We start from the raw sequence: 25,546 nt of genomic DNA, 5'->3' as shown, positions 1-25,546 counted from the left end.
AAAATTAAAAGCGAATTTTTCTTTTAATTATAGCGATTAGAATATTATTTTAAATACTTATTAGAAAATATATATTATTTTTTATGTGAATCCCGATTTTTCCAAAAGAAAAAAAAAGTATATAGCTAAAATAATTTCATAAATTTTTAAATCTACACTTTTTCACGTAAAAGTTCGTATAGTATATATTCTTGTAAGGTTAAATGAAAGCCGATTCGTTGGCATTGGACCTGATCACATTTTATTGGTCAGGAATTTCACGCGATGCACTTACCACACACTTACCTTTCTTTGCTGTTGACGTTCTATGGCACGGTTCTTTACAAAGTATTCCCGCCAAGTGTAATGTCTTTAGGTTTGAGCGTGGGTTTGAGCTTGACGGCTTGTGTGGGCTTGTGACGATTCTCGATTCGCCAGCTCTGTTACAAAAGTAGGAACGTTCTAGCTACACCGAGCATCTTATAATAATATAGGAAGGAGAATTTCTTTCGCGGCGGAAAGCGTATCGTAAACAGCAACATGGTAAACTTTCAAGAATTATTGTTTTATTACTGACGCATATCACGCATGTATACACGTGCGCATAGAAACCAATACAACAGCATGACATAATTATGCGTAAGATGCAAGTAAAAAGAGATAATTACAAGTATAATATATATTACGTCTGACAATCATATAAATATATATTATTATGTATATAAAAATTTTGTAAACATGCGTGTATGTGTGTATATATGTAACAATATACATTTATAGTTATATAGTCTCAACATATACATGTATTGAATGCATTAAATAATAATATGATTTAGTAGATTTTATAATTAAGAAAAATGAAATATGTGTAACATTTTATTTCATGTACACACAAGAGTCAAATAAGTTCTCCTATACATTCTGAACGACACACCGATGCAATGAGTCAACAAACTTCTCCTGCGCCTGATATAGATGAGCCGTTTGAGGATGAATCCGATTTACTTGATGGAGAAAATAATGCTAATAATGAGGAAGAAGAGGGAGAGGAATTATTCGGAGACAATATGGAGGCGTAAGGATGTTACATTTCTAAAGTGTCCATTTTTGTAAACTAACTTACAATAAGTATACATCAACATTTGATATCTAACAGACAAATGTTAAAAAGCGTTACTTAAAAGAGTAATATATCTAGTTTTATTATTTTGTGTGTGAGAGAAATACTCAATAATAGCAATAAAATTATATTTTTAACAATAATAAAATTATAATATTGTTATGACAGGGATTATCGGCCTATGTCAGCACTGGACAGATATGATCCCAATCTATTGGATGACGAAGAATACTCAGAGCTGTCTCAGGGCGACCGTGTAGCCGCGGAAATAGAAATGCGAAGAAGAGATCGTGCGGCTGGTATCATAAGGGATGACCGTGATCTTCTTTATGGTAATTTTATTTTATCATTTATTGATATCTAAAGATAGAAAACCATTTGTATATACAATTAATTTAATTCTGATATATTAATCTGTAAAATTCCAAAATTATATTTACAAAATTATTGAATATCTTTACACATATATTTTTCTTTGTGTTTTTAGATGAAACTGACGAAGAAGACGTGCAGGCACGCAAACGTCGTATGGCTGAAAAGGCTGCCACTGGCATATTAGAAGATGCAGAAGTAAGAATCTCTCGACCATCCCACATAAAGGTATCTTTTTAAATAATAATTTAAATAACGAGCGCCATTCGTTGTTTCAGATGATCGAATCCATCGAAAACTTAGAGGATACTAAAGGACACTCAGTAAAGGAATGGGTAATGATGCTAGGACCACGAACGGAAATTTCGAATCGCTTTAAAAACTTCCTTCGCAACCATACAAATTCCAAAGGACAATACATGTATAAAGAGCGTATTCGCCATATGTGTGAGAATAATCAGGTATACAGCGAATCTGTTATATAATTCTAACATAATAAAAGCTTTAATTTAAAAGGTATATATTTTATCTTTTATTGATTTAATTAATTTTTTGTGATACTCTAGAATTATAGAATTATTTTATTTTATACCTTGTGTTACGATCTTTTATATTTATACATATGAGATTTTCTTATTTTTAAAGAGATAAAATATTTTTGTTTCAAAGTTTTATATTTATTTTTTGTTTAACAGTTTTTATTTTATAGGAGATTTTTATGTTTATTTTAATAGTACAGTTTCGTAGTGGAATTTCCAATTCTCGCCAGTAAGGAACATGTTTTGGCCTATTTTTTACCAGAAGCACCATTCCAAATGCTCGAGATATTTGACGAAGTGGCGAAGGAATTGGTGCTTACAATTTTTCCCAGTTATGAGAGAGTCACGTCGGAAATTCATGTGAGAATATCGGAATTGCCGTTGATTGAAGAATTACGCACGTTCAGGTAAGGATCCATACTTGATGCACATCATTTAATTTATATCATGTTATCAAGCTTGCAATCTTAACAATACAAATCGAACATGTATAAAATTATATCACTTTTACTTTATTACAATAGAAAACTTCACTTGAATCAATTGGTTCGAACTCTTGGAGTTGTAACGGCGACTACGGGTGTCCTGCCGCAATTATCAATAGTGAAGTACGATTGTACGAAATGTAACTACGTTCTCGGACCGTTTGTCCAATCTCAAAACACAGAAGTTAAGCCAGGCTCTTGTCCCGAGTGTCAGAGTGTCGGTCCATTCACGGTAAGCTGAAGAATTCTACGTTTAATTGTTACATCTAATTATTTAAAAATAATCGCTTTTATATACATTGAATATTTCGCGTGTTTTAGATCAATATGGAGCAAACTATATATAGAAATTACCAAAAGATAACGATACAAGAATCCCCAGGTAGAATACCCGCTGGCAGAATACCGCGCAGCAAAGATTGCATTCTGCTGTCCGATCTTTGTGATCGTTGTAAACCAGGAGACGAGATAGACGTTACAGCTGTTTATACCAATAATTACGACGGTTCTTTGAATACTGAACAGGTAAGATTAAATTTTGTACATATTGTTACGCCCCCGCGCTGAGACTCAAACCGAATCGAGCTGCCTTCAACTTTCAAGTAAAAATCGCGAAGCGTTGTCCGTGACAATGGGTAGTTGTTGATAAACAGTTATTATTTATTGTTATGGTGATTCAGAGCTGAGACGTCAAGCCATATAGAGGTGCAGCTTTGTGCTTCTCTGTATTTATCGTCGAATAAATTAATTCTTTCTCATAAGCCGAGTTATTTCTGCGGGTTCCGAAACGCGCGGACGTGGATGTGAGTGCGACACGCGATTAAGTTCCGGGCGCAACATTTTGGGAGCTCGTCCGGGATCGCGTATGAATTATGGTCAAGACGACGGCAACGAGGAAAAAGCCTCGAGCGGAGACCCCGGAGCCTACATCGGAGACAGTGACTTTGCTTCAGGAAATGCGACAGCTGCGTGAGGAACAGACACGGAGGGAATTTGCGCTTACTAACACCTTAGTTCACTTCATGGGAAGATTTCGACTGCAAATTAAAAGAAGACTGTCTCTCCCACGGTTTTTGATTTGTGGTTTTCCCGTGGGACCGGAGGGAAAATATCGAGGCAAGAACATGGAGTCTCTTGAGACAAAGAATCCACAAAAAATTATCTTCCCTCTTGCCGCTTGCCCAAAGATCTTCGAAGAAGAACGACGTTTCGAAGAGAACGACGACTTCTGAAGACTCATGGGAAGGAAAAAGAGAAATTTGCGTTGAGTGAGTCCGAACAATGGGATCTCTGTGAGGGAGTAGTTGAGAGGTTGCCCTGGAGTCGACATGGAGGAAGTCTGGTCCACTCTCTCAGAAAGAGATGCCGACTGGAGACCTGCCTTGGAATCTGCTCCCTACGAAGAAGAGGACGTAGGCTTCCTTCAGACAGATTGACCGAAAAAAGGACGGAGTCCAGTAACCTGTAGCAGCAGCTCAAGGTAGAGCAAGAAGCCGTCTTGGTGTTCTGGAATCTGCAATCTGGAATCTGGAATCTGAAATCTGAGAAGAGGATCCTGCCAGTGCCAAGGGACTGTCTGAGTTGATTGTCAGGATGACAATCTAGAAGAGGGAAGGCAGTGTTACGCCCGTACTGAGACACCCGATAAATTCGAGCCGAATTGAACTGCTTTCAAATAGAAGTCATGATGATTCAGAGCTGAGATATCAAGCCGTGTGAATGTGCAGCTTTGTGCTCCTCTGTATCTATTGTCAAATAAATAAATTCTTTCTTGCAAACCGAGTCTAGTTATTTCCGCTAGGATTCCGCAGCGCGCGAGTGTGAGGAGTGTATGCGACACGCGAATGAGTCCCGGGCGTAATAATATTAATTAATTATATTTCCTCGCATGACGTTCGTCATATTTTTAATTATCACTGTTTCGCGGTATGTATCTTGCAAGAGTAGTTTTTTACGGGGATAAAGTTCTAATTACATCTCTTTTGTATTACAGGGGTTCCCGGTATTCTCCACAGTACTATTAGCTAATCATTTATTTGTCAAAGATTCGAAAGAAATTGTAGACTCGCTGACGGAAGAGGACATCTCAAGTATACTCGCTCTGAGTAAAGATCAACGTATCGCGGATCGCATAGTCACGAGTATCGCACCTTCGATTTATGGCCATGAAAATATCAAGAGAGCCTTGGCGCTAGCGATATTCGGTGGCGAGCCGAAGAATCCAGGTAGTTATCTCTTCTTCGAATTATCTTCTCAGTTTATGCATTTTCTCCCCTATTATTTGCATTTGTTGCGATGTACAGGTAATAAGCACAAGCTTCGCGGTGATATAAACGTTCTGCTGTGCGGAGATCCTGGCACCGCCAAATCGCAGTTTTTGAAGTACGTAGAGAAAGCGGCACCGAGAGTTGTCTTCACCACAGGCCAAGGCGCTTCGGCCGTTGGTTTGACCGCTTACGTTAGGAGATCACCGATCAGCAGAGAATGGACCTTGGAAGCTGGAGCTTTGGTCCTCGCCGATCACGGAATATGTCTCATCGATGAGTTCGATAAAGTACGAATTTATATAATTTGTATAACTAGTAACGGTATTGATAACACTATAAGTATCGTATTTTTATATTATCAATAATTATTGTTAGAAAAAGAGAGAGTAATTAGTATTTATAGCTTTCATATTAATATCTATATGGAGGGGTAAAAGTCATAGTGGTGTAAGTTAAATTTTTTTAAATAATTTTTCGCTTGCATAGATGCAATCTATACAATATATAAATTGCATCTATGCACACGAATAAAACATTTTTAAAAATTTGACTTACACCACTGTGGTTTTTACCCCTCCATATATAGATTACTTATATGTAGTATCAAAATTACATACACATCTGTAATTTACGTTATAATTTTAATATTATTTGATAAGTATAATGATATAGTTATTAGAAGCAATTACAATGTAATTTTTATTTTTCCTAGATGAATGATCAGGACAGAACGTCTATCCACGAAGCTATGGAGCAGCAGAGTATTTCTATTTCGAAGGCCGGTATCGTTACGTCTCTTCACGCCAGATGCGCAGTGATAGCCGCATCTAATCCTATCGGTGGTCGATACGATCCTAGTATGACCTTTGCGGAAAATGTATGTACTTTTAGAATTCTTTAATTTTGCATTTTCACAAAATCGTAACTCGTAAATGAAATTGTAAGTTTGAAATATATACGATCATGGTAATATAAAACTATATAGAATTATAGTATTATAAAATTAGAATTTTTCTTAAAATTGTGAAATTACGAACAAGTAGAACATCATAATTATGTATACATTAAGTATTAAATTTATATACAGGTGGATCTATCAGAGCCGATTCTCTCACGATTTGACGTATTGTGCATAGTCAAGGACGAGATTGATCCTATGCAGGATCGTCATCTGGCCAAGTTCGTTGTAAATTCGCACATCAAGCATCATCCGACGGATAGTGCGGAGAGATCAGAGAGAACGCAAGCTATAGTGTTGGATCCCGCCACGCAAGGTCTGTGCATTCCACAAGACCTTCTCAAAAAATACATCGTTTACGCGAAGCAGAACGTACATCCAAAGCTGACCAACATCGATCAAGACAAAGTGTCGAAACTATATAGCCAGTTGCGACAGGAAAGCTTGGTGAGCCAGTAAAACAAGAATGTCAACTATCTATATATGTTCTTGAAAAAAAAAAAAATTAATAAGAAAATATTAAATACTACTGAAAAAAAGATTTTGCTGCGTCGCAATATCGTTTTTATCTCGTTATTACATTTTAGGCGACCGGAAGTTTGCCGATTACCGTTCGTCATATTGAAAGCATTATTCGTATGGCAGAGGCTAGCGCCAAGATGCATCTGAGGGATCACGTTCAGGAGAGTGATATGAATCTAGCTATTAGAATAATCCTCGACAGTTTTGTCGACACGCAGAAATATTCCGTTATGAAATCTATGCGTCAGGTATCTCTTCACACCCTTTCAATCTACGTTTATTTTTGCTTGCAATCTTGAAGACTGCGTTTAATCCACATCTTGTTACAGACGTTCCAGAAATATCTATCGTACAAGAAAGATCACAGTGAACTCCTATATTACATACTACGACAAATCACATTGGATACTCTGGCATTTCAAAAAGCTTTGCACGGCGGACGAATCACGACCGTTGAGATCTCGGAGAAGGACCTATTGGAACGGGTAATGCAAACGATTACGTTACATTTGATACGTACGGAAATAATATGAGGATCTAACACAAGTACATAACTAATTAAAAATAATGTCAAAATGGTTTCGACTGAAAAATTTCTTTATCTTGTCATAACTAGGTTAAAAAAATAGTTTACATAAGAATCTTATCTTACATTATTTAAATGTTCACACGACAACTTTCATTCATTTTTACATCCCCGTGTGGGAGATAAAGTGTTTCACGCTGATACTTACTAGTATCAGTATAAAATACTTTTTATGATTGCAGGCGAAGCAAATTGACATACATAATCTACATCCGTTTTACGAGAGTGACATATTCAAGACGAACAATTTTGTCTACGAGCCAAGGAGGAAAGTAATAGTGCAGACTCTGCCTGAAGGTATCGAAGATTAATCCGAAGAAAAGCGGCGTTGTGTATTTTTTGTACATGTATTTGGATTATACGTAACAAACAGCGATGTTTTTTTTTTATATCCCACACATAAACTTTTTATATCGACACATTGACGTTGAGATGTCTGACAGAGCGCTGATTAACATCTTTTAATATCACTATATTGAATACTGTCACACGAATACGATCATTGCAATTCCGTCATTAAATATACTGTGTTTTTAATAAATCAACCCGTTATCGTTTCTATCATACATCTATATATGTGCGTACAGCAGTAAAAAATAATAGATTATATTTAAATATCAATTCTATACAATAACTAGTAATTGATTTTCACATTTACATTCCATATTAAGTTCTAAACTCTTTATGAAAAGAAATAATGTGATTACTATTAATGCAATGCGAATTCTCATAAAGTAACGTGAAGAAAATAGTCTTATATAGTAAGATATACATATATCATACGTATACGTCATATAAAAGCTGAATAGCAGAAATGTAACAAGTCATCTTAACATGTAGTTAGATTATAAAACTAAAAAATAGAAAGTAATCATCAAAATTTCCATTTTAAGCAAGCATGTCTTGCACTTAAAGGTTGAGGTAAAAATTATTTGTTGACAAATTACACGTGTACCTTGTACAAGAGGCATAAAGAATTTTGTCACAAGTATTCTACTGTCCGTCAGCTCTTTCCTCTCTCGAGTTATCCCGCTCGAAGGCAAAATGACATTGTGCTCAGGATAGGACGATGATTATTTTGTCAAAGGCGGGACAGAGCAATCAAAAGGAGATTTTTCCTCGGTTTACCTTACAATCTGTACGTGCTATTTCTTTTTGTAGGAACCGTAACTGCTGCTACTACTACTACTGCTACGTCTGCTACTACTGCTGCTAGACACACTGTCGCTAGAGTCCGATTCGCTGTCCGACGAGGAACTGCTGGTACTACTATCACTACTGCTCTCGCTGCTAGAGGAGCTCGAGGTGCTCGAACTGCTGGACTCTTCCTTCCTCATTTTCTTTCTGACATTACCCTTCTTCACTTTTTCCTTTTGCTCCTGACTAAAACACAACACAATGCATTAATTTATTAGATCTATCGAGTTTATCCAGACTATGTTTAAGATATTTTATCTTGCATCAAGATCGCATTTTCAAAAATATCTAATATACGAGGGCTGTTTAAAAAGTTCCTGAACTTTGTCTTTATAATTGTTGGGGGTTTACTTACGATTCTTAGTCAGCTTAGTCAGAAGGAGATAAGCTGACTAAGTTGTAAGTTGAAAACATTATTGTCTAAAGTACTCTAGCTTGCTAAGTAAAATATCCTTTTAATCAAGATATATTTTCCTTCCTAGAAAGGATATATAATTCAATAGGAAACGTCCAGGGACGTTTGTGCGTAATAAGAGGTCTCAAACAACATACTTATCGTTATCCTCTTGCTTCTGCTGAAGAGCCTTCTTCAGCTGCGAAGTGCGAGAAGATCTGTGCAGGTACTTCCTCTTGCCTTTGCACTCGTAACTCCAGTGTCCCATCTCCAGACACTTCTGGCATCGCACCCCCTGCGGATACGGGTCGCTGCAAACGCGAAGAGAAAAATTGGAGAGGAGTCGCTACAACAATACGTCCCTCGTTTCGACGCGATGGACCGTCGTCGAGTCGTCGACACGTAAATATCTCAAGTTTACGGTTGGAAAATCTATTCCTCCGATCTCGCGAGACTACGTCGAAAGTATAACTTACGCTTTCTTCATCAGCTTTATCCCGTTCGAGTTCATGGTCGGTTCGTTCCCGACTCCCGCGTATTTAACCTCCAATAACCGCGTAACAAGGCCCGCAAGAAGTCTCGGAATCCTCGAATCCTCGGAACGCACGGTTGTAAATCACGTTTCGAGATCTCGCATGCGGTCTCGTGTTTTGAACTTTATTAATTCACAGATTGTGATTAATTTGTTTACATGCCGAGGAATCGACGAACGCGGTTCTCAATGCGCGTCACGAGACGCGACAGGAGTGGTTCCTCATTCGTCGATTGGACTTTCGCAAGTCGCAAGCTTATTGGTCGAATTGTGGACCAATCGCTTGGCCGCAGAGGTCGAATACCGGCGGAAGTCGGCTCATGAACGAATAGTCTTCGACTTCAAATTAAAAATTTTTTACTGGGAAAACTAGTGCAACATTTGTGCACACTTGCGAGACTCGCAATGCGAGTGCAATTTTATTGTTCTATATCTATATATTATAATGTGAAAATCAGGTTACGCATTTTCAGTGTTTAATGTTCTACTGATAAAAATTTGTCAAATTAAACACAGTGGAACATTAAACACTAAAAATATGTGAACTGATTTTATTTTACATTAAAACAATAAAATTCCACTCCAGTGTGCACCAGTGTTGCACTAGTTTTCCCAGTAGAAAACGTTATAAATCTATGCATTGATTTAAATGTAAACTCGAAATCGTTGTACGAAGCCATTGCGGAACGCTTTGTATACGTACCCGCAATTTTGTAATAATATATATAGCTATAATTTTTAGATAGTTCCATTCTACTTTGATGTGGCGAACAACAAAGATGACCGATTTCAAGGACGTCGCTTCCATGAACGCCGCGAGAAATCCTGTCCCTTATCCTTCTCTGATCGCATACGGAAATAAAAGCGTAGAATTGGGAATCATGAAGGACGCAATAAATATGTACCAGGACAGTTTTCTGGAGAGAGAAAAGATACTGGAGGAAGAAAAACGAAAGCTGGTAATAAACCAACAATATTTTAACTAAATAATTTTAAAATTTGTTAAAGAATTAAAAAAAAATGATTATTATTGTGTGGTTGCATATTAATTTATAAAAGATATTATAGTTGTACAAACTTAGGCTGCGGTCCACTTGACGCTACAAATGCTTCGAAGCATTCCTCTTCTCTTTTCTTTCAATGAAGAAAGAATAAGGAGAAGAAGAACGCTCCAAAGCATTTGTAGCGTCAAGTGGACCGCAGCCTTAAATATAATTAAGCATAAATTTGAATATAAATTTAATTAGTTCCCGGGAAACATTTTTTATACATAACATTTATGTGTTTTTTTTTCTTGTATAAACTCTGTTCATATCTCGGTTCATATAAATACATTTAAAAAACTAATAAGAAGAATAATTGAAAAATAATTAGAAAAATAACTTTTGCATTGTTTTTCTTACAAAAAGGAAAATACAATATTCTATGTATAATCGAATGTAATTATATTTCATATACGATTATTACATTTATATATACATACATATGTGATTATATATACATACATGGGTAATTTTTTCTCACTTCTTCAAACTTCACTTTTTTGAAAAAAATGCGATAATTATTATTTTTTAAATTATTTTTTAAATTTTCTTTCTATTATTTTTCTTGTATATTCGAATCAGAGATTATACAAGAGAAAGAAAACATATATATGGACATATTTTATATATATAAATATATATAAAAACTTTTTTCCCAGGTTGTTGTATAAATTCAATTTTTACCGAGCTAAATAGTCAATAATCAGTTATTTATTGTAATATAAATAGATCACTGAACTATTAAATGCACGGGATATTTTTTGTCTTTCAATTTAGGAGGAATTAAATTATCAAGTGTGGTCGCTGGAGGATTCGTTGTGCGAACAGATATGGCAATTCTCGCGCGAACATGATTTCTCTGCTATCTTTCAATATCACCCCTTCGTTATTGACTGTGCAAAGCAAAGAAGCAACTGTAAAGATGGTACAGGTATCACATAATAAGGATTAAAAATTTTTATCAGCAGTTTATTCGGTTGAACTTTGATTAAGTTAATCGAAGATTTAATTAACCGACTGAATTACTTAAAATACAATATTTAACTATATAATTAGTTTTCCCTAATCTAATCCTTTTTCATATAATATATTAAACAATAAAAAATTAATAATTCTATCTATATCAACGAAATAGTATTACTTTGCTAAGTTAATTGCCGATTAAGTTAATCAAAGTTCGGGTCACCCTTAAGGATGTATGTCACTTATGTCAAAATAACAGGATAAAGCTGAAATTTACAGAGATTGTGCACTTATATATCTCAAAAACCTGTGTTTTATACTATATATAGCTATATATATATATATATATATATATATATATATATATATATATATGACATACATCCTTAAATATAGAGGATTCGGCTTCTTTCATTCGCACGCGCTTATTAAACCGAAAGTAATTCCGTTAGTTACGGAAAGGAACTCCGAGCTGATTGATCTCACGAACGAAATCGAAGTTATCGAAGCGGAAATGATTGATCTTAATCAGGGAGAGGACGTCAAACGAGAGGTGGAAAGCGCCTTAACGAAATTACGAAAGTTGCAACTGACTTCGGATAATATTACAGAATTACTGAGGTGCGTATGGTGTATTTATAACGATATTATACATAGCGAGGGTACAACTGACGCTTTAAAACAATCATCATAATGATAATATTTGTTACTTAATTGTAGACTGATACGTCCCTCAGAGTCTTTGTGCAAACGCGTAACGATATCGATGCCGATATACGACGAAATAATTCCTAATGATATAAATAAAATCAAACGATATAAGAATGATCCAGGCCACGCAAGTACGAAATCGTTCCAATATAGGGTCTGTTTTCTATTGCTGAACTGGCTGCGCTCGAGTTCAGAGTTTATTTTTTTCCTTCCAATGTGAAGTAAAAAAGATAAACTCTGAACTAGTGCAGCTAATTCAGCATAGAAAACAGATCTATAATTTTGATGATAAACCGTTCAAATCTATTTAATTATTTTTTTTTAATTTGATCGATGCAAAATATTTCTTTGACGTATTATTTTTATTGAAATACTATTTGATTGATTTTTGCGAATATCAAGTCAATATGAGTATTGGTTCTGCAGAACAAGTGGAGACCAACAAATTGGATGTTACGCCTAAGAAGAAATTAGTACTTACGACTCCTACGAATTATCCTCAGTTGTCCCTTGAAAGAAGTATTATGTTCACTTCGAATACGGTAATCAGGATTATTTCCTTTTTCTGTTGGCTATTTTATTACACTGCAACAATAACGAGGCATGCGTTTTAATGTTTACAGTTCACGAGCAACGAGAAGTTCAAAAATTTTACTCTAAAGAAACGCAGCAAGATTTCCATCAGATTTCAAGAGTACCGTGAGCATAAGCAATAATTATTATTAACAATCAAGACAAGTATATTCGCACATATTCGATGTTTAAAGATGACCAAAGAATTTGATTTCCAATATAGATATTACAAATTTATTATAATATAAAATAAAAAGTCATTATAACGATTTATTTTAATTATTATCTTAGCTGCGTTACATTATAATCCAAGAATAAAATGTTAAAATAACTTAAAAAAAAAAAACACAAAAATTTTAAACGAATGTCAGGAGGATCGGGAAAAGATCGCGCGAAGAATCGAAGAAACGTGCGTGAATCTCGGGAAAATATTTTATAATATATTTGCGTGTTTAGAAACATCTATACAGCATTCCGCGTACAATGTACATTGAATTACATTTAATATTACATTCTTGGAATTGTACACAATTAACACAATATCGTGTGTTGCGCAATAGACTATTCGACAAGCATTTATTTTCTCGGAATAGTGTACTGAGCGTTTGCAAACGTCACAGTAAATTTATCGCTTGCAAACCACGTGGACTATGTGCCGTGTTTATCAATTTTTGCTTCTTTTTTTTTTAACTGTTTAACAGTTTATCGCAATGGATTATACCATATCAGCGATCTTGGCAACTTACATGTGAATGGCTTGATGAATTTTCCACATGCAAAAGACTTTCATTACAATATCTAAAGACTAATTTGTTAAACAATCGCCGCGTCACGATCGCTCAGATAATATCTTAAAAACATTAACGTATAATCAATCTAACATATTTTTTAAAATTGTACTTTTTAAATGTAGAACATACTAATGTTCGTATGTTTTTATTATATTTTTTCGAAAACCTTTCTTGTTTGAGAAACTTGAGAATGCTAAGATTTTAGAAATTTAAATATTTCTTTTTAATTTATTTATTTTCGTTTTTTTTTTAATTTGAATATTTTAATTTATATATATATTAAAATATATGTACGCACATATATATATGTATTGATACATATATATATATATATATATATATATATATTGATATATATATATATGTAGGTCCGGAAGTATGTTCCGGGACTTTTATTTTTGATATCGTTATATTCCAGGACTGTACATTTCAAAAAACGTAAACAGTCCCGGAATATACCTCTGGACCTATATATATATATATATATATATATATATATATATATATATATATATATATATATTGATACCGCGTAGTTTAATATTTTCACTTAACTCCTTCATTTAACATTTTGCAACAATAAATCAACTTAATAATCGAGATGCACAGTGCATGAAAAACATTACAAAAGCATTGACGCACATCTCTGTAATTATATAGACAACACGTAACGTGTAAAATACATTAAAAGCAATAGATATACGGAACTACATTATTACTAAAATTCAAAGATTTCCATTCCAGATAACGCGCACGGTGTACGCGCGCACTGTTTCTATACATAACATTACATAACGTCAAGTGAATTACGTCATACTTTAAAAAAAGAAAATCTTTTGTCTAATATCGATGAACCGTTTACGTCTTCGATAAGACGCATTTCACTATTAATAGTTCGCGTAAGTGGGAGCTCATGGCGACCGTGTTATGTGTATGTGTGTGAGTGAATATATGTGTGTCGCAACGTTTATCCTACATAATATACAATGAAAGAAGTTTTCACTTTCAGACTTAAAATATCTGACATACTCATTAATTAGCAAGAACTTTCGCAACGTTCGCATTTTTAAGTTGTACTAAATAAGTTTTACAGTGTCTTTTCCCCCCCCCCCCCCCCCACGCAAGCGTGTCGCATCGCTCATATCGTCGTAACAGATTACAAGGTAATATAGTCTTTGTAAAACGAGACTCACCAACGAGTTCATCATTGATCACTTTTAATTCGCAGCCCGACAACGTCGAACCGTGTATAGGTATGTCCCATACAGCACAGATTGTTGCAAAAAGCTTCCAGAAAGGTTTCAAAGTTCAAGGTTTCAAGTGATTTGGAACCTTTCTTGAAGTTTTCTGCAATAATCTGTGCTGTATGGGGTATAATCTAATGGAAAGAACTTGCAAATTAATGTATTTTACATACGATGATCTTTCAGCGACAAAGGTTCTTACTTTAAGATGGAAAGTCAAGAGACGAATCTCATCGTGATTTTTGCGAGGTGCGTATTCCGCTCTTTCAGAAAAATTCGATACATACTGTAGCATACAAATAGACACACATATATAAAGTGTATAATCATATATAGAAACAAAATTTGTCACGCATTGAACCTCAGTGCGGAGAAATATTTCTGTTAACTTCGTTTTCGAACGGAGAATTTGTTGAGTTCCAAATCCAGATTCAAGTATCGTCATGTGCAGGATTGACAATTTGCACAATAATAAATAACGGATAATGGATTGTATAATTGATAATAGATCACGAAACGCATCTAATAAAATAACGATAGAATTAATGAGTAAAACACCATCACAAAGCTTCCTCTATGAGGAAGCAAAAAAAAAAAGAAAAAAATGAGCTTCGAGTCAAACGCAGTTAATTGTGCATGAGTTAACGTTACGTAACATTTAATTAATGATTTAATACAAATTATAAGTCATATGTTTTGGCTCTACTTTGAGTGGTAATAGATGAATTGAATAATTTTAAACTCTCCGACGAGCATAAGGTGAGTATTTAAAAATTAAGTATACAAAGATAATGTAATTTTCAAAAAAAAAAATATCAGACAAATTCTGCTAATATTCATAGTCTGCAAAATATTCGAAATAGAAATGAATCAAAATAGAAATTGGGACTAACTGGCAAAGAGAAGTAAAATCCACTCACTAAAACAAGTCCAGAGAACGTGATTAATTGAGCTGAAACCTTGGAAAAGACACCGGAAATTGAAATGGTTTTTGAAACGACGGTGGTTGATATAATCGAGACAATGATACACAAAATACAATGAATTAAAAAACGGACCTGGTTTTAAACAACAGGGTGCATCCAGCTGTTAACCGTTGACTCAATCTCAAAGCCCACTTTTCCTAATTACTCGTTAATTTTAATATCGAGAGTCTTTAGTTAATTCATCGCTTATTCGAATAACGATGGAATTGGTAAATTACAAATTACAATGGTAACTGTTTCATTTCAAATTTCGTCACGTCGAAGATCGAAGAAAAAAAATCAGGATAACATACATGTATAATTGATTATCGAGCGGCTTTCAATAGACATCGAAGAAAATGTCCCTTTCTAGCTAAAACTGCTGCGCAATAGAAAATAAGGGCTTGAAATTTATGATATACAAAGAAAAAAAGAATACGTGATAACGACTATTAATTGATATTATAGGGATAATTGCAGCACTTGAATAAAAATTTTATTACACAGCCATAGTAGTTGCAATTATTTTTTCTTTTTTTTTACAAGATATACCTATTGCCTATTCACGGACAGTAAAGATTACTCTGACATGGCAGACGTTTCCTTTTTCGCGGAATTAATACCCTCAGTTACGGTACACGGAGGTTTTCACAGTACCAAAACGTTAGCTGATTATTATAGAACGCGTTGATAATTGATATGTCGGCGGTCACTGAATGATCTAGCATTTGCAAACAATGCTGAAAGGCATACGCGTAAGCCGTTCTCTAATTTCGCAAATCATCCTCGGCGAATGTATATTCTCGCGTATATCGCGCGTTAACAGAGAGATCACGGACATTCCTGATTTACGATTGAACACGTATCAAAAAGTAATTATTACGATTCAGTTTGCGATAGTTATTAACGAAGCGTGCGATAATTCCGATCACGTTCGCATATTTAATATTAAATAAAACTATACCTCCTACCGAAGAAGCGTTAAATTCTAATTAAATTAATTTAATTAAATTACACAATCGCGTGTAGCGTTGAAATGTACGATAACGAAGACTCGACATTTAAGTAAGCCATAAGACGTTATAAATGATGTAACGAGGACGAATTAGCTAATTACAGTCGCTAAGTTATGACGCGCGGTAGCCTGTACATGTTACACGGCTACGCCACTTAACATATATAGAGAAATACAATTCAGTAACATATACACAAGTGAAAGGACTACTCAGAATGAAGAAATCGATAAGCCATAAAGATCTTAGAAGACCTCAAGATTCGTAAGATCTGTAGGCACATCGTTAAATGCGAGCCTATCTATGTGACATACATACGATAATACTTATTTTGTAATTAATAATAGAACGCGCATACAAATATATTTACGGATATATAATACATGTAACGTTATAATTACATTGGCACTATTTCTTTGTGCGAAGACAAAAGCAGAACAACGTTGATGTGAGAGAGAAGGGGGAAGAAAGAAAAAGAGATGAAATTTAGCCGTAAAATCGATCGCTTTTTTATGGAACTTAGCAAAATATAATCTCAGGAAAATACTCAATGTGTCTCCTGCCTCTTTCTATTTTTTTTTTATGCTTACACTTGGCAGCGCAATCTCTTTAATCTAATGAAAGCACATCCTGGAACAAATTCGTTGCTTTAATTGTCGCGCAAAATGTATGAATGAAATAGAGTAGGATCTCCGCGTTATTTCCGTCCGTTTTGTACAATTACAGGATATCTTCACCGTCATCATTTTCCTTGTCCAATACCACTTTGTCGCATCGAAAATTTCTTTGATGATCTGCAAACCGTAATATGCATTTCACGCTCGGATACTCCCCCTTTTTCCAGCATATATCTATATTTATCTAATTTAAACAGAGAGAAAGAGAGAAAGAGAGAGAGAGATGCGGATTACCGTGAGAAATTTCGCGCTACTTTGTATAGGAATAATTGCACATAGAGTTCACCTTACACTTACTCTGTGAATCTCGACGAAACGCATAATCGTTGTTCGTTATTGTAAAATTACATAATAAAAGTAAATCTCAAATTCTGGACGTCTGTACACCGTTTGCTTCATACGCATAGGTCATTGTTGTTTTTTTCTCTTTCTTTATATAAATTCTTATCTATACAGGCATATCAGTGTAATCTTCATTATCGGTATGGAATTTTTGATAAAGCTATAGTTTTCTGTAATAGAGTGATTTTCTATGGAAGAGCTTACATCTATATTGTATATTGTATGAACAAATGAGAAACAGTATACCGCGTATACGACATTGGAGAATGAGAAAGTGTGTAAATTTACGTATATCGTTTCGCAATCACAATTCCTGATTTAAATATTTTAGTGAAATATCTTTTTTCACCTTTTTACGAAGTTTTAACCAAAATTCTTAATATAGCAAATGTCACTGATGCCGATTCTTAACACTTATCATTTAGTAGATTAAAAATCTTATCTTGTTTCTTTGTATTTATATGACAGAGGACATTTATTATATTCTTTCGTGAGATCACGTGTTCTGTCGCGTAATTTTGTTGTTTAAGATAATTATGATTTAAAATATTTCTAAACTGTTTAACTTTTTCAATAAACATGGAATATAACAGTAACTTGTTACATGTAATTTACTAACAATAAGTTCTAAAAAATAATTGCAATATACGCATTAAAATATCTCTTATGACAGTCATCTGCTTCGTAAAATACTTTCTGTGGTCTAATAAGATAATTAATTTATTATCAAGAGCAATATTAAAACGTGGAATTATTTTAAGTATTAAACCGATTGTTAGCAATAAAAATACAATATGCATAATATGTTTGTAACAAATGTAAAATAAATATTTTTAGTAAACAAACTTAAGACATTAATATATCAAGTGGAACTGTTACGTTTCATGTATATCAAGAAAAAAAAACGATTTATTGCACTGTGTAAAAACATACTTTTATACAGTATTTTTTTAGCAATACTGTATAAGTTTCGTTCTCATCAACATCGAATCATATGTTTTGATAAAATATAAAACGTGAACTAAAAGTGCAAATATAAAATATATAATACGGTTTATATCTTTCATAATTTACATGATTTAATAAAATTGTTATCTGTCGTGTTATCTTTACATTACACGTTACTTCATTTTTCCTGCAGTCTGAGATATTTTAATATTTTTCCTTACAATATTGAAACAAAATAATCTGTGTGATTCGTTGTATACAATATAATGTGGTAGCGTTTATTTTCATTACTTCGTTATATATTTAAAATGAGATCATTAGAATGAGAATTTAAATCGACATACGTATATGGTCGATTATTATAAATACATTTCTCTCGTATGTCATTGAACAATTTCTTCTTAATTCTCTCTCTCCCTCCCCTTCTCTGCCTTTCATGATTAAGAATCGACATCCACGTGACTCTGCACCACATGTAAAACACAACAACCTTAATAAAATAATTACGGTCGATAGGGCCCCTGCATCTTCAAAAATTGAATCACCAATGACGGGCCACCGGCTAATATCTCCGCTGGTATGTGTGACAACGGACAGTTGTCAATATCCATAATATTGAGATTCTTGCACAACGCCAGCTCGAACGGCAGATTGTGCAGGCCCGGGTTGTCGTTGAGGTAGAGCGCATCAAGATTCTCCAGGGTGCCGACCTCCTCCGGCACGTAACTCAGATTGTTCTCACCCACGCTGAGATACGTGAGGTTCTTCAGGTGTCCGATTGTGCGCGGCAACACGGTAATCTGATTCGACTGGAGGATCAGCTTCTGCAACTCAGTCATCAGGCCAATCTCATTCGGCAGCATGTCGATGCGGTTCTCCTCCAGGTCGAGCACCCGCAGCTTGTGCAGATTCACTATGGTGGTCGGGATACGTCTCAGCTGATTGTTGGAGAGTATCAGTATCTCCAGACTCTGCAGGCACTGTATGTCATCCGGGAGCTTCAGCAGCTGATTTGTGCCAAGGTTCAACTCGACCATGGTCACCCACGAACCGATGTCCAGCGGCAGGGCGTTGAGCTGATTCTCCTTCATGTTCAGCTTCGTGAGGTGCTTGGACCGCGAGAAAATGCCATAGGGTATCTTGTCGATCTGATTGTGCTCGACGTTGATGGAATAGGCATTCGCGAACTGAGCCGGGCCACCCGCTGGATATGAGGTGAAGTTGTTCCTGGACAGGGTGATCGTCGTGAGACCCGACAGACTCGCCAGCAAACCGTCCGGCAGATGCGACACCTGATTGCCCTCGACGCTGAACTCGTCCATCATCTTACAGTTCGCCAACGATTTCGGGATATTCGACAATCTATTGTATCGGATACCCAGTCTCGTCAGCGACACCAGATTGCCGATCGAGTCCGGCAGGTCGAGGAGCTCATTGTGCTGCACGTCCAAGGTGGACAACTGCACGCATTTGCCAATTTCCACAGGCAGATGCTCCAAGTGGTTGTGCGATACGTCAAAGGTGATGAGATTGACCAGCTCCCCTATCCCCGTGGGCAGTTCCTTGATCTTGTTCTCCCGAAAGCTCAGCATGGTGAGATTCGTCAGGTTGCGTATGTTGTCGCTGACGTACCTGACGCGGTTGAAGCGCAGGAAGAGCGTGGTGAGCGACGTGAGCTTGTACACCACGTCCGGAATCTCGTTGAGCTTGTTGTGCCTGAGATCCAGCACGCGCAGCGACGTCAGGTTCTCCAGGGTGTTGGGCAGACTGGTGAGCGAGTTCTCGTTCAGCGCCAGCGTCTCCAGATTCGCCAGGTAGCCGATCTCGGGCGGCAGGGTCACCAGCTTGTTGCCGTAGAGATAGAACTCCCGCAGGTGCTTGAGCTCCTTCACGGAACTCGGCAGATTCGTGATGCTGGCCTTGCTCAGGTCCAGCCGCTTCACGCACTCCTCCCGGCAGCGAACAAACTCCTTGGTCACGTCCAGCTCCGCCCGGATCGGCTTGCCCCTCTTGGTGGTGGGTTTCGGCTTGTTCGAGTCCGGATGCTTGACCATGACGATCTTCTTCGAGTCGACCAGGCTGCTGCTGCTGCTGCCGAGGGACGACGCGGTGAAGAACTTCTTCTCCTTGCTCTCGCGCATCATCTGAAACTCCACGTCCTCGGATATGTCGCTGCTGGCCGTGCAGGCCGACAGCCCGCAGCCCTCCAGGTACTCGGGTATGTCCTGCTCCTTCATGTTTAAGCTCAACAGACTGTCGTCCCCGAGACTGGTCGCGCGATTACGCCTCGTCTTCAACAGGCACACTGTCGATATGTTACTCACGCTCGTCCAGTGTTTGCGCGATTTTTTCATAACCTACAATCCGTCCTCTCTACCGCGCGTCCGCCGCCGTACGACGTACGAGTACGAGGTACGACGCGACGCGACCCGACGCGACGAGGATGCGACGGCGATGCGTAGGGGAGAGGAGATTCGCACGTACGCACGCCCGCACGAACGAACGCGCACGCACGTACGCATGCATGCACGCACGCTCGCACTCATGCATGCACGTCCGCCTTTCCCGAACGAGTTCTCCCCGAGGTCCTGAAAATATGACCGGTGCCGCTCTTCACTGTGACATCGTGCCGCGCCCGCACGCGATTAGACACGTCCGCGTTAAAATTAACGCTCGACCACGAAAACCGTGAATATCAACATTATCGGTGTATACGAACACTACGAACTGTGCTGACTGTGCGGACTGTGGAGCGCGGACTTGCGGAGTGGCCTTTGCGCTCCGTATTTTATTACGTACGGCGCATGCGCGAATGTACTCTGTACTCCGCACGTTAATTACGTGCTTTATATATATTATATCTATTATTTTCAACTTTTTGCAAAATTCATTTGCAAGGTCTTTTCTCTTTTTCTTTTCACGTTGGAGAGAAAAAGAGAAATCAACTCGAGTGCAAGGGTGCATTCGGGGAGACGCTATTAACGCTATAAACGCAAACGCTATGAACTTCGTTCGAAGAGCCAATAGCGCGACAGCGATAGCAAGCTCCCCGAACGCAGCTTAAGCGCCAATAGTATTTCGTGCCTCACCTCGAAAATAATAGCGAAAATAGCGCGAGTGATGACGTCACGCTGCCTTTACAGTGACGTCATCATCGTATATCACAGCGCCACAAAGCGTCTCCTCGAACAATTTTGGACGATAATTGTGCTAATAGCGTGCTCCCCGAATGCACCCCAAGTAAAGGCTGAAGCTGCAATGGATTCAGACAGGACACGTCAAGCGTCAAACAGCGAGCAGCAGTGCTGCGATTTCGAATTTCGAGCCAGCCGCCCGCGCACGCCAGCGGATTTCCCCCTCCACTACGCATACAGAGTGACGCTTGGGGTGCATTCGGGGAGCACGCTATTAGCACAATTATCGTCCAAAACTGTTCGAGGAGACGCTTTGTGGCGCTGTGATATACGATGATGACGTCACTGTAAAGGCAGCGTGACGTCATCACTCGCGCTATTTTCGCTATTATTTTTGAGATGAGGCACGAAATACTATTGGCGCTTAAGCTGCGTTCGGGGAGCTTGCTATCGCTGTCGCGCTATTAGCTCTTCGAACGAAGTTCATAGCGTTTGCGTTTATAGCGTTAATAGCGTCTCCCCGAATACTCCTCTACGATAAGTCTACACGTTGCGACTGATGTCGCCAAGGGGATGCTAAAGGTGGAAGCACATAAAATTGCAGGAGCCTTGAGCAGAATGCAGAAGCCATATGCGCATGCGCTATGGTATTTGTAGAGCTCTACAGATATCACAGCGCATGCGCATATGGCTTCTGCATTCTGCTCATGGCTTCTGCAATTTTATGTGCTTCCACCTTAAGGGTGCATCCCCGTGGAGAAAGAAATAACGGAACGGAATTAAAGCGGGGAGCACACGCTTCTGCACAACGCATAATGCGTAATGCTGGGTCTACAATGCAAGTCGTAAAGTCGTGAGTCGCAAGAATTGACCAATCACAGTCGATTATTCTCCTCAAATTCGACTGTGATTAGTCAATTCTTGCGACTCACGACTTTGCGACTCGCATTGTAGACCCAGCATAAGCATAAGAAAATTTATTGGTCTATTTCCTTATGCACATGTGTATGGACCAATCAATTTTCTTATGCTTACGCTATGCGTTGTGCAGAAGTGTGTGTCTGGGTAGCGATCATGTAACTTTTTCCTTAGAGCGGAAACGTGAAAAGTGAAAAGTTTCATGTAACTATCTCTTTCTATTGGTGTTGAATAGAAAGAGATAAACTTTTCACGTTTCCGTCCTAGGGGAAAAGATACATGATCAATCCCCTGGGCCCTAAAACGAAATTTCTTTGATTGGCCAATATCCCATTTTGAAAGCCCCCACCTGGAGATTAACCAATCTGAATTCCGTTTTAGTTCCGTTCCGCTATTTCTCTCTCCATGGGGATGCACCCTAAATGCGCGTAGGACGTGGTTGGATGTGGCGCGATTGGTCCTCGCCCGTGTCAAAAGGCAATTTTTGGTATAAGCAACCTAAACCTAAACAGGGACTCGAGCATCTAGAGTCAAGGAAACTCAGAGACTATGGCCTAGTTTACACCGATCTCTTGATACGCGTATCAAATAGTATATTTGAACTGATCAGCCAATAATCAGACTTATTTACTAGTTATTTACTATTTAATACGCGTATCAAGTGATCGGTGTAAACTAGGCCTATAGAGTCTCTATATATAGAGACTCTACGCATAACCAGAAACGACGGCCATATTGCCATCGCGTTGAGCGCAGTATTTGTTTTGTCGGTGGAAGTTGCGCGTCGATCGACGTTGTTCTCATGCGCGCGCGCGCGCGCGTACACCAGCTACGGTTCTGTCCGTGAAGTCGAGCGAGCCGATCAGATTTCGAGAAGCCGTGCGTCCACGAGGAACCCTCTCGCCGTGTCCGTATCACGCCGTTGGAACGAAGACTCGTGGTGTCACGCGAGACGCGGCGCCCGTCCCCCCTCTCACGGCCGCCCGCCGTCGACGGCCCCGTGCCCCTCCCTCCCCCCTACCACCCCCCTCAGGGGGGGGGGCCACGGCCCGTGCCCGACTGGGTGTTGGGTGTCAGTCCAGTCAGTCGCACTCTCGCCTCTCGCGCACGCGGGGGGACCCGACCCACGGTAAGCTTTAAGCCCGAGAACGCCGCGCCACCAGCGCCGACAGCAGTAGCACCATGGCGTGCGCCACGCTCAAGAGGTCCTTGGAGTTCGACCCGGTGCACAGCCACGGCCGGCCCAGCAAGCGACGGAGGTGCATGCCGATGTCGTGCGCGTCGCCGGGCGCGTCCGCGTCGTCGCCGCGCGGCGGCCCGCTGCCGCAGAAACCGTCGCCGTTCGGCGAGATAGCCAGCAAATTGACGCCTGGTAATTACACCGCAGGCTACGGCCATTTTTTCTCTCCCGCTCTCCGTCGCACCCGTCGCGTTTCCCCGTGTGTTTATCTCTGTCTCTCGCCCTCCTCTCCCCCGTGCCTTCCTGCCGTTCTCTTTCTCTCTTTCTCTCTCGCTCCCTTCTCTATCTCTCTTTCTCCTTTGCACGCTTCTTCATTGCGTACGAGGGAATGAGCTTGAAGGGGCGTGAAGAGATAGGAGGAAGGAGCGGGCGAAAGAGAGACGGCGAGTAGGGGCGGCTAAGCTCTAGCGATTTAAAACCCGTATTCGCAGAGTCCATACTCAAGGGGGGAAGATGGGGGAGGGGGCATGTAAATCATATGGTAATGTTGTAACGGACGCGCTCGGGGGATTCGGGTTTTCGTCTCACCCTTTTTCTTTTTTTTTCTTCCCATCCTCCGCGATTTTTCCTGCGAGAGGAAACGCGCGGAGCTGCGCCCGGGGAGACGCGTTTTCTACTTTCCATGCACGCGCAACAAGACATAATGTATAGGCATATATGTATATGGTAACGCGGCACTCTAAAGATCCATGTGTGTATGTATGTACGTATATATAGATATATATTGAAAGTGATGTTTCGTTTTTGAAGAAGAGTTATCGCTGACGTCCGCCTTGTCAGTGCGGATGCCCGAGAGACATGATTGGGCGATTAGGAGTATGTTAAAGATGGGGAATCACAGGGGAATATGAGCATTGTTCGGGTACGCGCCGCGGGCTAAAGTCGTTAAACCTGTGGAACGAATCGGCGGAAAGCACGAAAACCGCGGTCGGGAGAAACGAAATGAGCCCGTTAGAACTGTGCCAGCTGACAATGAGGCGTAAAATAAATAAGCCGCGAGCGGAATGGGCAGATAGTAAATTGTGAGAGAAGCGATAAGTAATCCAATCGCGCGACGGCGCGGCGGCAAGTTGTTGCAAAATTAAATTATTACAAGCGCGCTTACAAAAACGGAAAGCTATACGCGTGTAATTTAAATTGTGATCCAAATCTTATCAGACGTTATTGTGTAGCGTGCGACGTACCTGAATGGCATGGTTATTATATTATAATGTAATATATTTTTTTTATATAATATTATATAGTTATTTTATTTGGACAACAAATTATTTAGACACCGATTGGACGATACTATATTTAAAATGTTCAAAAAAAGGGATTAAAATATTTTACAAATTTATTTTGCAATTAGGTTGTGTTATATATAAGATTCTTCATGTTATTATGTTGATAGATATGTTAATATAAATTAAATGTGAGAGGAATAAAAGAACGAGCTCTTAAGTTTTATTGGAAAGCTTGAAATTTTAACTCTCACCAGTATTTATTTGGGTAAATATTCCAATTTTCAAATTTAAATATTTCCTTACATCATTTTGTTATCTTTTTCATTGCCAAAAGGACAAGAAGTTGTTTTTGATATTATTATTTACAAATACAATATTTATAAACAGATAAACATTCTTTGTGCTAATTGTCATTCTGCTGAGAGTTAATTTATATATTTAATATAAATACTATCTATATGTATATACACTATATATATGTTATTGCACATTTGTTTATACAGAAAAGATGGCAGCCAACATCAGAGAAGAAATCCGCAGATTGCAGCGACGTAAACAATTGCACTTTCATCCCCAGACCAACAGTGGCGATTCATCGGACATGGAGGGACCTTCCAGTCCTTCTGGCCCATCTGGCTCTTCTTTAACTCTTTTTAGTCATAACACTAGCGGAAAGGAAAAACCACTTTTCACATTTAGACAGGTAGAATCTTTTAATCATTTACATCTTTTAATTAAGAAATATGCGAATCTACTTTCTTACGTTTACGTTGGGATTATTGTATTAGAGATATATATCAATTATTA

General features: G+C 38.3%; 5 protein-coding genes across 6 annotated transcripts; 3 read left to right on the top strand and 2 right to left on the bottom strand.

Moving 5' to 3' along the window:
- Window positions 1-339: 339 nt before the first annotated feature.
- LOC112460062 (DNA replication licensing factor Mcm2) lies at window positions 340-7,369 on the top strand. The gene is made up of 15 exons (XM_025024505.1): window positions 340-522; window positions 876-1,054; window positions 1,268-1,431; window positions 1,587-1,669; window positions 1,750-1,932; window positions 2,206-2,417; window positions 2,535-2,727; window positions 2,817-3,020; window positions 4,489-4,720; window positions 4,799-5,049; window positions 5,475-5,639; window positions 5,850-6,167; window positions 6,308-6,490; window positions 6,572-6,727; window positions 7,011-7,369. The coding sequence occupies exons 1-15, from the start codon at window positions 520-522 to the stop codon at window positions 7,137-7,139; spliced, it is 2,655 nt and encodes an 884-aa protein (XP_024880273.1). The 5' UTR covers window positions 340-519; the 3' UTR covers window positions 7,140-7,369.
- LOC112460065 (zinc finger CCHC domain-containing protein 10) lies at window positions 7,162-9,166 on the bottom strand. The gene is made up of 3 exons (XM_025024512.1): window positions 8,896-9,166; window positions 8,578-8,730; window positions 7,162-8,211 (listed from the first exon to the last, which is right to left on the bottom strand). The coding sequence occupies exons 1-3, from the start codon at window positions 8,928-8,930 to the stop codon at window positions 7,974-7,976; spliced, it is 426 nt and encodes a 141-aa protein (XP_024880280.1). The 5' UTR covers window positions 8,931-9,166; the 3' UTR covers window positions 7,162-7,973.
- On the top strand, window positions 8,742-12,510 carry LOC112460064. 2 transcript variants are annotated; one of them, XM_025024511.1, is made up of 7 exons: window positions 8,742-8,821; window positions 9,694-9,910; window positions 10,772-10,919; window positions 11,410-11,578; window positions 11,678-11,799; window positions 12,095-12,210; window positions 12,292-12,510. In XM_025024511.1, exons 2-7 carry the CDS (start codon window positions 9,713-9,715, stop codon window positions 12,382-12,384), a joined length of 846 nt encoding a protein of 281 aa, XP_024880279.1. In that variant the 5' UTR covers window positions 8,742-8,821; window positions 9,694-9,712; the 3' UTR covers window positions 12,385-12,510. The 2 variants fall into 2 exon arrangements, with proteins under 2 accessions (XP_024880279.1, XP_024880278.1); XM_025024510.1 differs by having other exon boundaries at window positions 10,772-10,925.
- Window positions 12,511-18,054: 5,544 nt separating this feature from the next.
- LOC112460043 (leucine-rich repeat protein soc-2 homolog) lies at window positions 18,055-20,997 on the bottom strand. Its single transcript, XM_025024473.1, has one exon. The coding sequence runs from the start codon at window positions 20,573-20,575 to the stop codon at window positions 18,725-18,727; it is 1,851 nt and encodes a 616-aa protein (XP_024880241.1). The 5' UTR covers window positions 20,576-20,997; the 3' UTR covers window positions 18,055-18,724.
- Window positions 20,998-23,012: 2,015 nt separating this feature from the next.
- On the top strand, window positions 23,013-25,529 carry LOC112460044 (akirin-2; the record flags this gene model as incomplete). Its single annotated transcript, XM_025024474.1, has 2 exons — window positions 23,013-23,645; window positions 25,243-25,529. Coding segments are annotated over exons 1-2 (477 nt in total), but the record flags the coding sequence as incomplete, so codon positions are not given.
- Window positions 25,530-25,546: the final 17 nt, after the last annotated feature.

Source organism: Temnothorax curvispinosus, unplaced genomic scaffold (genome assembly GCF_003070985.1).
Source record: "Temnothorax curvispinosus isolate PA1 unplaced genomic scaffold, ASM307098v1 QBEX01010307.1, whole genome shotgun sequence".
In the NCBI taxonomy this organism is placed as follows: domain Eukaryota; kingdom Metazoa; phylum Arthropoda; class Insecta; order Hymenoptera; family Formicidae; genus Temnothorax; species Temnothorax curvispinosus.
Note: the sequence above shows the minus strand (reverse complement) of the source record. Positions and strands in the feature narration are given on the sequence as shown.

Excerpts from the sequence above, each read along its gene's own strand:
- LOC112460043 (XM_025024473.1), bottom strand. The coding sequence starts at position 20,575 with ATGAAAAAATCGCGCAAACACTGGACGAGCGTGAGTAACATATCGACA.
- LOC112460062 (XM_025024505.1), top strand. Across the intron at positions 3,021-4,488 it reads GTTCTTTGAATACTGAACAG|GGGTTCCCGGTATTCTCCAC; the intron begins GTAAGATTAAAT and ends TTTGTATTACAG. Across the intron at positions 4,721-4,798 it reads TGGCGAGCCGAAGAATCCAG|GTAATAAGCACAAGCTTCGC; the intron begins GTAGTTATCTCT and ends TGCGATGTACAG.
- LOC112460064 (XM_025024510.1), top strand. The coding sequence starts at position 9,713 with ATGTGGCGAACAACAAAGATGACCGATTTCAAGGACGTCGCTTCCATG. Across the intron at positions 10,926-11,409 it reads CAACTGTAAAGATGGTACAG|TTACGGAAAGGAACTCCGAG; the intron begins GTATCACATAAT and ends TAATTCCGTTAG. Across the intron at positions 12,211-12,291 it reads TTATGTTCACTTCGAATACG|TTCACGAGCAACGAGAAGTT; the intron begins GTAATCAGGATT and ends TAATGTTTACAG.
- LOC112460065 (XM_025024512.1), bottom strand. The coding sequence starts at position 8,930 with ATGAACTCGAACGGGATAAAGCTGATGAAGAAAGC. Across the intron at positions 8,731-8,895 it reads ATAAAGCTGATGAAGAAAGC|CGACCCGTATCCGCAGGGGG; the intron begins GTAAGTTATACT and ends TCGCGTTTGCAG. Across the intron at positions 8,212-8,577 it reads AAGCAAGAGGATAACGATAA|TCAGGAGCAAAAGGAAAAAG; the intron begins GTATGTTGTTTG and ends GTTGTGTTTTAG.